This window comes from Peromyscus californicus, unplaced genomic scaffold (genome assembly GCF_007827085.1).
Source record: "Peromyscus californicus insignis strain IS unplaced genomic scaffold, ASM782708v3 Scaffold_6__1_contigs__length_162567912, whole genome shotgun sequence".
In the NCBI taxonomy this organism is placed as follows: Eukaryota; Metazoa; Chordata; class Mammalia; order Rodentia; family Cricetidae; genus Peromyscus; species Peromyscus californicus.
The window spans coordinates 107,983,875-107,999,620 of record NW_026294584.1 but is presented as its reverse complement, the minus strand read 5'-3'; the positions used below and the strand labels follow the sequence as shown (position 1 = coordinate 107,999,620).

The 15,746-nt window shown below is 43.1% G+C and overlaps 1 protein-coding gene across 7 annotated transcripts in view; it reads left to right on the top strand.

The window, feature by feature from the left end:
* Adamts9 (ADAM metallopeptidase with thrombospondin type 1 motif 9) overlaps window positions 1-15,746 on the top strand; it is a 171,487-nt gene that overhangs the window by 44,295 nt on the left and 111,446 nt on the right. For all 7 annotated transcript variants that reach the window (XR_008214349.1, XR_008214348.1, XM_052720258.1 and 4 more), the window contains 5 exons: window positions 2,633-2,778; window positions 7,379-7,560; window positions 7,651-7,787; window positions 9,802-9,919; window positions 10,162-10,257. Coding sequence is in view for 5 of the 7 variants with exons in the window: in XM_052720258.1 (XP_052576218.1) it covers window positions 2,633-2,778; window positions 7,379-7,560; window positions 7,651-7,787; window positions 9,802-9,919; window positions 10,162-10,257 (679 nt within the window). In the remaining 2 variants the exon portion in view is untranslated. The remainder of the gene's footprint in view (window positions 1-2,632; window positions 2,779-7,378; window positions 7,561-7,650; window positions 7,788-9,801; window positions 9,920-10,161; window positions 10,258-15,746) is intronic.

Sequence of the window (15,746 nt, the reverse complement as noted above, 5' to 3'; positions counted from 1 at the left end):
TTACTAAAGATAGATCTAGATACAGGGACACACACACACACACACACACACACACACACACACACACACACACACATTCTTCATATTGTTCAGACCAAAGGAAATGTTTATGTTGCCATAGAAGTTGATTATTTTGTTCTTTTGTTTCATGTTGATTGTTCAGTTTTGACAGTGTATTCCTTTTCTCCATTTGCCAGCTCAATCTCACTCTCCTTGACCCAGGGCCTTTTTTCCCCTTTCCCTTCTTTCTGCTCCACTCAATCCACAGTAATCTATTTTGAGCTAGATTTCTAACACAATGTTATTTTGATGAATGGCTCGCTAAGGTCTCCTTATATTCTCCATTATCTTGTTAAGCCCATGAACATTTTTATTTTAAACCTGTTTATGATCCTGAAGTTCAGAACTCTCTTGTTTCAAGAGTCTTTAAAACAAACTTGACCTCCACATCCCCTTTCTGACCTCTTAGAAAGGTGTGTGTATGAAAAATATCATAGGAATGGTTTTGGACTCTTTTAAGAAAGGCTGGGGCAAGAGATGACTCAGTGCGTGAGAGCGCTTGCTATGCGAGCATGAGAGCCTGAGGTCAATTTCTAGTGCCCGTGTAAACAGCTATGTACGGCCACGCACAGGCCTGTAACCCCAGCATTATGGTTGGTAGGAAGAGAGAGGAGGATCACCAGGGCTTGCTGGAAGTCAGCCTAGCCCCAGGTTGAATGAGAGACACTGTCTCAAATGAAGAGCCACTTTATTGGAGTGATCCAAGATAACACCCCGCTTCTTCTTCTTCTGGCCTCTGTACATGCGCACACGGGCAGATATACATAACACTCCATACTCACACAGACACATATGAAGAGACATATACTAGCATGTGTGTGTGTGTGTGTGTGTGTGTGTGTGTGTGTGTGCACATGCATACACCAAAAGACTGACCTAATTTCAACCCAATCCACTAGCCATTTAATGCTTGTTGTGATAAAGCGCCATGACAAAAGTAACTTGGGGTGAGGAGGGTTGGTTTATTTGGCTTATAGGATCAGATCACATTCCTTCACTGAGGGAGGAAGCCAAGAAAGGAACTCAAGCAAGGCAGGGAATTGGAGGCAGGAATTGAAGCAGAGACTGTGGAGTAGTGCTGCCTATTGACTTGCCTCCTCATAGCTTGCTCAACCTGCTTTCCTATGCAACCTAGGACAGCTACCAACCATATGTGGCCTCTTGAGCGTTTGAAAGGTCACTATCGTCTATGATGTTACTTATGTGCAGAGTAGGATCTGAAAACAAAGTATGGGGAAAAAAAGAGGATCAAAAATTTTAGTCTGGTTGTGGTAGTGAATACCTTAAGACTAGAAGTCAGGAGGCAGAGGCAAATGGACCTCTGTGAATTCAAGAGCAGCCTGATCCACATAGAAAGTTCTAGGCAAGTACAGACTGTGTAAGTGAGACTTTGTCTTCAAAAAAAAAAAAAAAAACAGAAGGAAAAAATCACCACAGGGTGAGAGAAATGGCTCAGTGGTACAGAGCACATACTGTTCTTGGCAAAGACCTGAGTCAGGTTCCCAGCACCCATTATAACTTCCTCAGATGTTGTGAGAAGATGGCTACAGAGCAAGAGTCCAGGACAGCACAAGACATTACTCTTCCATTCCCCACCAAGCCTTTCTCTCCTGGGAGGGATGAACCTTCCCTCTGTGTCCTTAACCTGTCTCTTACTTGCCTCTGTACACCATCCTGGCCTCCTCCACCCTCCACTCCTCACCTCGCTCCTGCTGCCCCACAGAGACTTCACAACAGCCCAGCTTTACTGCTCCTCTTCGGAGATCTGAGGGAGCCACAGGGATCACCCTCCTGTGGCTGTGGCCACTGCCACTCTTTTTGTCCCCTGACCAGTTGCCTGGGCTTTAGGTCACACACACACAATAGCAGAAAGTTGAAATAAGCTCATCCACTCCCTGTCTTGCTGGGGAGTTTTGTTGCATTTTATTGTTATCATAATAATAATAATATTATGATCCAGAGTATAGAGTCTGAAACTATCAGAAAAAAAAAATACTATAACGAAGTGTAGGACTCTGTGATCTGTCCCTTTTCCTTTAGTCTGATCCTAAGTGATTGGGAGTGGGTTTATAAGAATTAAGTAGCTAACTCCCCCTCCCCAGTTTAATCAAAATTGGGGTTTTGAAGTCAAGGGTATTAATAAAACCTTCGATTTTAGCAAGATTGTAGAGTCTTAAAGCCTTGCTAATAGAGATTCACACTGCAAATTCTCTAATTCATTTTGGCCCCCATCTGCAGTCCATGCCCCATTTCCACTCCTCATTTTTCCAAGTACACAGACTAATTGAGCAGTTTAAAGCTGGCCATTAGGGCTACCCATTTAGTGTGGAGCCAGCCACTCACTGGCCTGTGTTTATCAGAGCAAGCAGTAAATGCAAACACCGCCTAAAATCAATGAGCATGATATTAAAATGCCTGCAGTATCCATTATTCATAGAAATAGCAAATTTGCAGTGTTCCAAACCAGCACAGGGGGGAAAACTTAAAAATGTGATGAACTTCTGCAGCCAGCTGGTCCTAAGATGACTCACAGCACCAAGCTCTCCCTCACTGCTCTCCTTATTAAATACAGCACTGCAAGTTTGGATTTTGTGTTCCCAAAGAGATGGAGGCCCCTGCGACTGATGGATCCTGGGGAAGTTGGAGTCACTTTGGAACGTGCTCCAGAACATGCGGAGGAGGCATCAAAACCGCCATCAGAGAGTGCAACCGACCAGAGTAAGTCCCGAAGTCTATCATTGCTGTCACTGATGCAGCAGGGTGGAAGCTACTCAAAAGGAATTCTTCAGCTGGGGACTGAGGAAGAGGGAGCAGTGGCCTTCCAGGGCTGTGAGACCCAGGGTACCCCAACCACCTGAATTCCACAGTATTCCTTTTCTTTCCAGATCTGCTGCTATTCCTTAAATTTGTCCGACAATTGATAAATCTGTCACACAATTGATACTTTTGCATTGGCTGCTCTTAACGATCGGGCATATCTCATTTCATCCTAGAGTTTGGGATAGCATGTTCATTGCAAGTGCATTGCATAAGAAATGAGGACCAGCCGGGCGGTGGTGGCACACACCTTTAATCCCAGCACTCGGGAGGCAGAGCTAGGCGGATCTCTGTGAGTTCGAGGCCAGCCTGGTCTACAAAGTGAGATCCAGGACAGGCACCAAAACTACACAGAGAAACCCTGTCTCAAACAAAAAGAAAAAAAGAAAGAAAGAAATGAGGACCACCTCAAGTATAAGTTGGCGCATCAAGCACTAACTGGGGCAAGAAGCAGTGTCATCAGGCCTGTGGGTCCTACTCTTGCTATTTTGTTTGCAAATTTGGCTTTGAGATGCCTGATGGCAGAAACAGGAACCTCTAGAACCAGTTCAGTCTTCAAAATAGGAAAGAGAAACAAACCAGAGCAAAGACCTAGCTAAGAAAGGCAGACATGTAGCTAGAGTTTTCCTGCCTGGCCCACAGTCAGGACAAATCTCTCTCACCCGCCAGTCCCGCAGCCGCTCAGACCCAACCAAGTAAACACAGAGACTTATATTGCTTACAAACTGTATGGCCGTGGCAGGCTTCTTGCTAACTGTTCTTACAGCTTAAATTAATCCATTTCTATTCATCTATACCTTGCCACATGGCTCGTGGCTTACCGGCATCTTCATATGCTGTTTCTCATCATGGCGGCTGGCAGTGTCTCCCTCTCCCAGCTTCCTGTTCTCTTAGTGCTCCTCTCTGTTAGCCCCACCTATACTTCCTGCCTGGCCACTGGCCAATCAGTGATTTATTTATTGACTAATCAGCAACACATTTGACATACAGACCATCCCACAGCACTTTTTCTTTTCTTTTTTTAAAAAGGAAGGTTTTAACCTTTATATATCTTTAAAGTTAGCTTGGTATATTTGGGAATTTGGGCGTAGCTTTTTTTTATTACTTTTTGTTGGAGGGGGGCGCTGTATCTTATGGGGACATAAAGAATCTTTTAGGATTATGGAGTAGTCCATGAGGGTGTATCATCTGAGCCAGTTGCCTGAAACCGTTCCGGATGTTGGATCATCTGGGCCATGGTGTCATTGGAGACCTTTTAGGGGGTCTTGGCTGGTCAAACCTGATGTATCTTAATTTGGAACAAATCTATAGCCTTTGGCTTTTTGTAGAAACAAAAGTAGAACCTCTTTTTCAAAGTAACATATCTTTATATCCAAATTTTGAAGTTAAGGTACCTTTAAAATTTATATTTTGGCATAATTGAACAGCTTTTACAATCAAATGGTTTTTTTTAGTTACGAATATCAAAGACAACATAATCTAGATTTTCTGTGTGATAGCCATCTTTACGTGGCTTATTACCTTTATTGTTTTTTTAAAGACTTTACTTTTAAAAGCTATTTGTTTATATAACTGTATATATTTTTTTAATCTCTTTTTGAAGCCTATGTACATTTTTACATATATTGGAAACTATTTTATCTGAATCAGTCTTATTGTGAACCTATTGCTTTAAATTGGCACGGACACGTTTCCTTCCTTAGCGATTCTATTCTGTTTTTAAATTAAGAAATAGGTTAAATTTCAAGATAATGAATTTGTCAATTTGGAAAAATAAAAATTGTGAACTAGATATTTCCCACTCAGGCTCTTACCATAGCAACTGTGTATAAAATCTTACTTTAAAAAGTCAGGACAGCCGGGCGATGGTGGCACACGCCTTTAATCCCAGCACTCGGGAGGCAGAGGCAGGAGGATCTCTGTGAGTTCGAGGCCAGCCTGGTCTACAAAGTGAGTTCCAGGAAAGGCACAAAACTACAGAGAAACCCTGTCTCGAAAAAACCAACAACAACAACAACAAAAAAGTCAGGACATATCTGTTTCATTTTTTTAAAAAATTCTGTATGTTATTTTTGTCAGTACAGAGACAACAAAAATATTTAAATATTTTTACATGTTTAATCCTTTGTACATGCTCGTGCACATGTGTGCCACAGCACACATGTGGAGGTCCAAGAGTAACCTGTGGGAGTCTGTTCTTTCCTTACACTAGGGATCCACTTCAGCTTGTCACACGTGGTGGCAAGAACCTTTACCCATCAAGTCTAGTAATTGTCACCTCCCAGTTTTTGGAAGCACTGACTAGGTGAGCTATTTTCAAAATGTTAAGAACTGGTTACTATGGAAGAGCCATTAACTAATGAAGCAATATAGACAGACATCAGTCCCCTAGTGTGCCCCATTAGAAAAGATCATTAAAGGTAGATTAATAAAACTCCCTCTTGTCTTATCTAACTCTTGAGAAGGAATTCTCCCCATTGAGCTATCCGCCTCTTCTGACAGCCTGGAAGCATAGAACCAGCCTACCTTCATCATTTCAGGAGAGAATTTTTTGGACTAACCCAAATCTGATTGTACTAGTTCATGTAAATAAACAAAGGAGCTGATATATCTGCTCCAGCCAATTTGTAGTCAAAAATTCATCTGTCTCTAAGAGTAGAGTGCACCTGTGATGGTGTTTGTAAAAATTCCTTTGTAACCTTGAGGGTGTATGCTCACAAGTTTAATCGGCTGGATTGTGTAACATGTACTTGAAGGAATGACCTAAGCTGGCTGTACAAAGTGATAATTAATCTCCCAACTTCCTGAAGTTCTTTCTACTCCTATTTGGCACAAAGTATCCTTAAAAAAATCTTTTTAGTTGGGAGATGCAGCTAATGGTATTTTCAAAGTTGAATTTCCTATAGTTTCAGTATTTGCCTATATGGAAAAAATAGTCATATCCAAACAAATTTTTTAATTATGAGATTATTTTTTCTATTCTAAAAGGTTTATAGCTATTGATTTCTGTATTATATGATACACACAAATCAGATAGAAACCACATTGTCTAGGAGATGTGTAGTTCAAAAGGGCACATTTACATTCATTAAAGCCATATGCAGAGTTAAGGAGGAAATTATAATCTGCCTTTTCCCAAAAAACAAAGTCACAGACTGAGATTGATATGCAGAATGCTGGGATTAAAGACATGTGTCACTGTACCCAGCTATAGGTACTCATTTTTTAAAAAGGAGGAAACTGGAGCAGGGTACAGTAAGGACAGCAAGATTGGAAGCCAGAACCAACTGTACCACCTACAGCCTTCCCCCAACTCCATTATGGTCATGATTGATGTGTCTCCCAGCACCTAAAACCTCTGCTTGAAAAACAAAACAAAATTCATTTCTTACACTTAAGATTATTCTGAAAAAATTCACTAAAAGAGAACAATTGTGAACTTTCTCTTGGAGTTCTATGGTGTTCTGAGACAGTTGTGTATTCTGAGCTGTTCGGGTGTTTGTGGCTGAGTTCTGAGGCCTTCCCTACCCCTGTGATGAATTCGGCCAGCTGCTGATAGCTGGGGGATATGTTGTGTAATTTATGCTCTGAGTAACATCTGGAAAAGACATGTGCAGAGTTTCACACTGAGAATGAATTTGCACCATGGTGCTTTGCCAGAGTGCACCGTACTTGAGCGACAGTGATAGGAACCCAGCGTGCTTTCCCCTCCTATGACGTGGGTCGAAGTGTGGACATATGCCGTGTGTGTAGTTCTATTTTATAAACCAAATCAAAAGACTGGCTGTGGAAAGAAGATGGGGGAGGACCGAATGAGAGGCAGTGGAAGGGAGTGTGTTCCTGTGGTCTCCTGTGAGGAGGTCAAGGTGTAGAGGACAGACAGAAAACAACCTTACACCTTCCCTTACAAAACTGTTAAAGTTGAAGGGCTGCAGTCATTTGGGAAAAGGGGACAAAGATCAGCTTCACATGTTCAGGCTTTCTGTTTGATAGCTGACACGTTATCTTCAAAGCAGGTTTGCAAAAACTAGGTATGGTGATGCATGCCTATAACCCCAGCTCTCTGGAGCTAGAGGCAGGAAGATTAGGAGTTCATGGTCATCCTCAACTCCGTAGGGAGTTGTAGGACAGCCTGGCATATATGAGCTAGTCTCAAAGAAAAAAACAACAAAATCCAGATGTAACATAGGCATGTCCCATTTCATAGTTGTAAGTGCTGAGGCGAAGTTTGACTGCTTTACTTAAGTTGACACTTACTGGAATCAAAGGCAGAAAGCAAAGCCGGACCTAGAGGAGTTGATTGGAGGAGGTAACGGGAAGAGTTGATGGGAGGAGGTGATGGGAGGCAGAATGCAAACCTGGAATGTGGAGCCATGTCCTTCTCCCTTGGTCATGTGTTATTTCAAAGTTGCTTCCTGAAGACCAGTCATAAGTGAAGGAATAAGGAGTAGAGGGATAGGTTCTAATACATTGCATCTGTTGTCTCCATTTTTTTTTTCAGACCAAAAAATGGTGGGAAGTACTGTGTGGGGAGGAGAATGAAGTTCAAATCCTGCAACACCGAGCCTTGCCTGAAGCAGAAGCGCGATTTCCGTGAAGAGCAGTGTGCTCACTTTGATGGCAAGCACTTTAACATCAATGGTCTGCTGCCCAGCGTGCGCTGGGTCCCCAAGTACAGTGGAAGTAAGTGCAGTGGGGCTGGAGCGTGTGGCTGCCAGGCTGGAGCTCAGTCCAGACATGGAAGTCACATAGCATCATGATCTTCCTCTCTAGTTTTGATGAAGGACCGATGTAAGTTGTTCTGCAGAGTGGCAGGAAACACAGCCTACTACCAGCTCCGAGACAGAGTGATCGATGGAACACCTTGTGGCCAGGACACAAATGATATCTGTGTCCAAGGCCTTTGCAGGGTAAGTCCACGTCATGTTTTCTTCATTGAGCTGTCCTGTTACCTAATTGATTTGTGACTTCCTTAATAGAATGACAGCTACTTCTATCTGGGCACTGGCTCCTAGGCAATGTTTCTCAAAGTGTGGTCCCTGGATACTGTTAGCATCTATTGTCATCAAATGATTCTGATGCATGTTATAACAAAGTTTGAGAAACACTATTCTAGGTTTTTCTTCATGTTTTAGTCTCTATGGAGATCTATGCAAAAGTTCTCCTTGAATGTTTATTGTACCAGTTTGCGCGCGCGCACACACACACACACACACACACACACACACACACACACACACACACACATACTATTACTGTAACTGAGTGCTTAAGGTCAAAACCAAGAGCTTCCTAACAGAAATATTTCTAGGTTGAATTGCTGGATTCCAGAACAACAGAAGGAGGAAAAGCCAGCCTCCCTCGGATGTCTCTTTGTCATTTTAACTACAATGCCTCGCCCAAAACACTCCTGCCCATTAGTGTTGGAAAGTAAGCTGAGAAACTCCTGGCAATGTGCAAAGAATCTGACAGTGACGTCTCAAGCCCTTAATACTTTTTCTTTGTTTTCACGAGTTAGAAATCATTGCTAGCTTGGCCAAGCTCTAAGCTGATGAATGTGTTCACTATATGTGGCCCAAAGGCCAACTAGAATTACTAGTGGATCGGGTTTGATTGAAGCATCACCTAAGGGGCTACAGAGATTGTTCCATGGTTAAGAACACTAGCTACTCTTGCAGAGGACTTGAGTTGGGTCCCCAGCACCTGCAAGGCACTTGACGACTATTTCTAAATCCAGTTCCAGAAGGATCTAAAGTCATCTTCTGACCTTAGGCATGGATGTAGGATATTGGTGAAATTATTAAGACCACTCCACATAGTTAAAAGGGAGGTTTATTTTGTGGGTTAACTTACAAGTGAAGGGCTAGGCTACAGGGTCTGGGAAAGGTGCAGTCCGGCGGTGTTCTCTGGACTCTGGCTCAGTCTACCTTCAGCATCCAGGGTCCAGGAACCAAGAGAGCCCGAGCGCATCCAGATCTCGGGTCTTCAGCATCCTCTCTCAACCCCGACGGGTAGGCGTGACCATTACCAAAGCCTCAATGAGGGTTGGAACTTCCAGGTCAAAGCTGAAATGGCTACCCACCACAGTAGTTCTCATACATATGCAGGCAAAACTTTTACATACATGAAATGAAATAACTATTTAAAAAAGAGGGAGTACCTAGGAGGTTTACCTACCTCTCAGCTTGTACTGACCTGACGGTATGGACTCTCTTGTCATTGCACTCAGTCTCAATGCATTGAGCTTCTCAAAGAACGGTGTGCACTAAAGGGCAGAAGAGTGGGACGCTCTTCTCCTGCAGGCTTGGCGGTTGCCAGGGTCCTCCCTGGATTGGTCAGGGCCCTCCCTCTTCATTGCTTTGCTAAGTAAACAAATTATGGGGCGGGGGGAGCATTGCACAACAAAACAAGCTCCCAATTTCTCCTGATAAATCGGAACATTGCAGCACTGGACTTGTGGTTCTAAACATCAGCAGTAGCCCGGAGTGACAAGCAGCTTGTCCCTTAGGATGTGCAGGAGCTCTCTGGTGTGGCCCCAGCGTCACCATTCTCCTTTAGTTTCCATGACTAGGCAGGTTTACTCATTGACTCTGTTTGTTCATAGACCATTACATCTCAAATGTTAATCTGTGCATGAAGCACCTGGGCAACTGGTTAAAATGCCAGTTCTGATTCGGTAGGGTTGGGTGGCTCTAGAGCTTCAGTATGCCAAACAGCATCAAGGATGCTAGGTCCCTGTGAGTCCAATGACCACATCTTAAATGGCAAACTGTGGACAATTGGTGTTCTCAACCTTTGCAAGTTTTAAAGGGCACAGCTTCCTTGTCGTTTTTTGGATTCACATCACTGAAAGGAATGCACGACTTGCCATTTTATTATCTCCTTAATACTTACCACTTATTTCAATTGTTTTCTTTTAAAAAGCAAGCTGGATGTGATCATATTTTAAACTCAAAAGCCCGGAGAGATAAATGTGGGATTTGTGGTGGTGATAATTCTTCATGCAAAACAGTGGCAGGAACATTTAACACAGTCCATTATGGTAAGAATCTGCTCCTAAGAACCAGGGGGGAAGAAAAGGTTTAAAAATAAATTGTTGACTTCATGGAATACAGGAAGTATTAATGTGAAGGGTAAAATCAGCCTTGCTATAGTATATTATTAATCTGGCTATAAGACATCTGGTAGTAGTAGTTGTCTTTCTTTGTTGTTTGACTTTTAGTCTGTCCTTAGAGATTGTGAAATGCTCAGCAGAATACTGATTTTCTGCTAACTTCTCGGCAGGTTACAATACTGTTGTCCGAATTCCAGCTGGAGCTACCAGCCTTGATGTGCGGCAGCACAGCTTCTCAGGGAAGTCCGAGGATGACAACTACTTAGGTAAGAGCCTTGTCCCTGACATTTCCATGAAGTCTGAATTCTGAGTCTCTTCCTGGAGCAGCGGGTACTCACTCCTTCCTTCCTCTGGTGCACGTGACAAGCTTCATTCTATCAAAGAAGATGATCTTAAATTCATTGTCTTATTTCTTCTCCTGAACAGCGCCTCAGAATATTGACTCAAGGGTTATATCATTACCGTGTTCAGCAGCAAGGGATTTGCTCCAGATCTTACACTCTCTGAGTTTAGCATCGAGTCGTGGGTCTCATGGAGCACTTTAAAAACGTCTGTCTGGGTAACTGACTTGCAAATGTTTTCTTAGAGGCATTATTTGACTTAATTTTTATGTTATCAGCTCTAACCAGGAGCAGACTCCTCATAGGCCTATTCAAGATTTTATTATGCCTAGTATGTATCTCCATTTCTTCCTTCTAAAAGAGTCTATAATGGCATGCATTTTTTAAGCCATTGTTACAAAAATCAGCCTACTCTGCTAGAGTGCAGGCTCTTCAATTTTTCCCTCTAAAATGAATTCCTATTTATTCTTTATATCTAACCATGCAATTATTTTATATCTTTCCTTATACTTAACCACATAAGTAGTTCATATATATTTCTCATTTTTAAACTACATCACACCAAAGACCTCTATTGATTTTTAGCAGCCTTCCAAACCAGACTGACTTCAACTTATTGTTCTTCAAATCACCTTAAGTGATTATGAAATTTGCCCACTTCCCTGTGAAGGAAGGATGTAAGCAAGAGAGGAATGCCTGAAAGGGAATTGGCAGGTCACCTTGTACAACTAGGCTGCTCCTGCCTCGAAGTTTGGCCATAGCTGGTACTTGGCTCCAGAAGAAATCAAGGCCATCTTGCTGAGTAGTCATTGTTTAAAAAAAGAAATCGACTTACTGTTTCATTCTAATGTGCTGGCAGGAATTCTATTTATCCATCAGAATGCAGCCTATAGAGGTCTAATCCAAGCATTTGGTCATGCTGTGCCGGTTAATGAATATCTGTTGAATCAAATGAGAAGCTACATCTGTATTTTGAAAGGTCTGCATGAACTCATGCATTCATAGCCAGGCACGCTAGTCATGCTAACTTACGTGTGACTCTGCTAAAGCATTTTCTGCCATGTCACCATGTCTCCCTGCGTTCACTTGTTTATTGTATGCCAGCATTACTTGCAACGCAATAAACCAAACAGACCAGAATCACAAATCCCTGTCTTCTTGAAGCCTTCTTTTCATGGGCAAGAAAGACAATAAACAGTTACTTAATCAACATGGTCTGTTCTGGAAGAAGATGCTAGATGGTACTAGAAATTCATGTAGCACAGAGAGTGGATTCCAAGGGTAAGGTGGAGTTGAAACCTTTATAGAGACAGACCATTAAAGAAAGTCATTCTAGGAAGAGGGAGTCTTTTTAAAGTCTGTGTGTGTGTGTGCGTGTGTGTGTGTGTGTGTGTGTGTGTGTGTGTGTGTGTGTGTGTGTAGGTGGGGGTAGGGTACATGTGTGTGGCCACACACAGAAGATCATATCACCTACCCTGCTCTATCACTTTTATTGCTCTTATCAGGACTCTCTCTGAATTCACGGCTAGGCTGAGGGCCAGCAAGGAACCTTAGTGATCCTCCTGTGTCTGCTTACCATGTCGCCCTGGGCTTAGAAGCCTGTATAGCCACCCTCATCTTCTTACTTGGGTGCTGGGGGGTTGTATTCAGGTCCTTAATGCTTGGGCAGCCTGTGCTCTGACTCATTAAACCACTTCCCAGCCCCTCTTTGCAAAGTCTTTGAAGTAGGACTGTGGGAAGAACAGAAGGAGGTCCCTGTGCCTGTTGCTGAATGCAAATGGAGACTCTTAGGGCTAAATGGTATTAGGATGAGATCATGTTGAACCATGTGACTATCCGAAGGACTTGGTTGTAAGTTCTGAGAGGCACAGAAAGCTGTTGGTTTTGAGCTGATGATGATGTACATTTTCAAAAGAACACTTGGCCTATTATGTTGAGCATCATTGGTAGAACAGCAATACTGGTTAGGAAGTTATATCAAGAATCCAAGAGAAGTTTAGTGTAGTGGTACCAACTCTTAACCCAGCACAAAGGAGACTAAAGAAGGATGATGATGAATTTGAGATTACTCTGGGCCACAGAGCGAAACTTTGTCTCAAAAATTAAAAAGGAAAAATAAAGATTAAGGAAAAGGTTCTCTAATGAGGAATGCTGATGGCTTGGCCTCAGTGAGGAGCATGACGGCGATGATCAGTGATAAGGGTCAGTCTCTCTTTTGAATTTGGAGCTATCTTGATTTGTTGATAGATTGGGTGTGCCATAGGAGGGAAAAAGAAGGACCCAGGACTGGTAGCCTTGGATTCGGTCCCTTGTATCCCATGAACAGAACGTGACAGCAGGTACCTGTAATCCCAGGACTCGGGAGGTACGGTCAGGAGGATCAGAAGTTCAAGATCACTTCAAATACATAGTGAGTTTAAGGCTAGCCTGAGCTACATGAGACCCACAAAAGGAAGGAAGGAAGAAAGGTAGGAAAAAAGGAAAGAAGGAAGAAAGGAACGAAGGAAGGAAGAGACGAAGGGAGAGAAAGGGAGGGGAGAAGAGGGAGTAGGCAATGATGAAAGCTGTCTTAGAGTCAAAAGGAGTCAAACATTCTCAGGTTTGGACCTAAGCAATGGGAAGGAGGCAGTTGCCACCACAGAGATAAGACTTGTTACTTATTCATCCATACAATCCAAGTAGTTTAAGGTCAGGGCTGTTGCCTGCATGTTTAGCTCCTGCTACAATGTGCACATGAGAAGCCTGAGTAAACATTTGCTGGGTTGCTGAACAGCCATTGCTAGTTCTTCATGGAAAACAGAATTCTCTTGAAGATAAAGGCTCATCTTCTTCTGAAGACTATAAAGCCTAACTTGTAATTAATTATAAACAGCTGCATCTGCTTTTTAACACCAAGTATTAAATTGAGTGGTAGCTTTACAAGAAAATGAACAGGACTGAGTTGTAGCTCAATTATGATTCGTGTGTTTACAATTAAACCTTTACTGGGCCCTAGGTTCATCAACACACACACACACACACACACACACACACACGCACGCACGCACGCACGCACACACACACACGCACACACACACACACACACACGGATTAAAATAAGATAATTAACAGGCTTCTGGAAACCACCTTCAAGTTATACTTTTGGGGAATCCCCCATTTCTCATTCTGTGACTGCTCAAAGTATGTCAGGCATTTTTCTCCATATACTTGGTGAGAAATTTGAGCATGCAGTAGTTTGTAGGCTCTGAGTTCATCCTAATTAAGTATCATGGTATGAAGTGTCCCTTATAAATTAATTTCTTGGGAGCCAAAGGCCATGTTGAATCATTCTGTTCTTCCATTCCAAAGGAAAAGCAAGGGTTGGTTCTCTTCTATTTTCCCTGGGGAAATAGCCTCTATCCAGGTAGTGGCCTTGGTTCTGTTCAGCTTAATCAGTACATGTCAGGTGTCTGAACTCAGGCAGAGTCTCCTGACAATCTTCTCTTCTTTACTGGACTTTTCTTAATCCCCTTGTGAAAGAATGAAAACAAAATTAAAGAAGATTCATCCAGGGATGGGCAGTCTGGGGAAGTCACTGCTTGCCCCACAACAGCCTATCCAAAAGCTAATGAGCAGTGTGCAAGCATTGATTGCAAATCACAGCCCATCGAGTATGAAAACAGACCTCAGAGCCCAAACTTCACAATGGTTCTTTACAAGGTTAGGGAGGATCTGACGTCACCCAGTGGGGGTGTGTGCATATTTATACTCTTGGCTTGAAGCAAGGTGCTATTAGCAGAGCACTTTAGATACTTTACAGCCCACCACCCTGCATTTCGCTGAGTCCAGTCATTGCTCTTCTATTGTTAAACAACCTTCATCCTTATCCCTGATAACTGTGTAAAGATTGGTCAAGTCTAACACTCTTCCTGTGTGTTTTGGAGAGGAAGACTTTTCCAGTGGAACTTCTGTAGCAACCTCATTCTGATGGGTGTGACAGGAGGGACAGAAACCCAGGAAATTAGCTTCCCTAATCTCATTAGCAGGAAGTGGGGCAAGCATCTCTAGGTTTGGGGAAACGATTTGTTTCCCGAGGTACTGAAGCAGAAAGTCTGCCAGTCAAAGGTCACCTTCCCCAGGGATCCCTCTTGTCGGGTTAAAACCATGTTGTACTGTCTCTGCCACGTTCCTACCTCTTCAGGAGAAAGTGTAAACATGTCTGTGAGACTTCCTTGCCTCTGGGATGCTTAGCCCTGAATTAACGCTCGTGGAGGGAAATCACACATCCTTGCAATATAAGAGAAAGCCAGAGTTTCATTTCATTGACATCTTTACAGAACTCTATGGGCAAACCATTTGTAGGGACAAATCATGGAGAAGGGTTTTACAGCGTTTGAGCTCTTGTCTCACTGTCCTCACAAGTGGGATAAGAAACATGCAGTGAAGAGGGACTTTCCCCCAGTTCTGCAGAGGCATGAGAGGCAACCTAAAGCCACGGGAAGAGACTGGGGATTCACACAGAAGAGACCATGTTCTTTTCAACAAAACCAGATTGCTGCTCAATTTATAAGTCTGGCATGTGGCATTTCATTCCCCCTTTTGGGCTGGCTAGTGCGTGACTTAGCTTGAAAGAACTGGGTGGTGGTGTTGACAGCCCATCACGCTATCACGTGTAAGTGACCTGCTTTGGAAACAGCCTGAGATGCCAAGGGAACTACCTCGTTTATTCTTTTACCCATTGAAACTGCCATATCTAACGTGGCTGACAGGTCCTCCACTGCAGGAGCTAACGGTGAGGTTCACACCAGCCAGAGAATGATCATCCATGTGGAAGTGTTCTATCCTCCTTTCCGGGGGTGGGGGGGTCGGCTTCAATCATTCCTTCATTCTTTTAACGCCAGCTTTCACTAGCCTACTAAGGGTTGGGATCTTGAGGTTTATAGAGGTGAACTGTGAAATGGTCTTAATGGTACTGAAAGGTTCATGCAGTTTAACAGTCAGGCCAAGTTGTTAAAGAGCTGTAGCCTACGCAGACCTTGGTTCTATCTGTAAACGAGAGAATGAATGAATGAGGGGATTTGTCTACTGGACAAATGTTTGCTGACTCTCTTCTTGGACAATGTTAGTGTCTCACAAGTTGTGGAGGCAGAGTCCCATGATTAGAAGCTGTCTGGCCTTGGTCAATTAATTTAGTGATTTGTAATTCATACTTTTCTCATTCGTACATTCACATGTACAGATGTGTAACGTGTGTAACAGCCCGGCCTCACTGAGGTGTGATAAGCAGTACAGTGCAAACTCCAAATTGAGTAGTGGAGCAGCTGGACTGTGGGAACGGGACCCAGGTCTATAAGGCAGGCTTAAAACGAGACCAAAGGTGTGTGGTCCGTGCTAAAGAGAAATGGTGTCACTGAAATTTTAAAATCACATGTTTT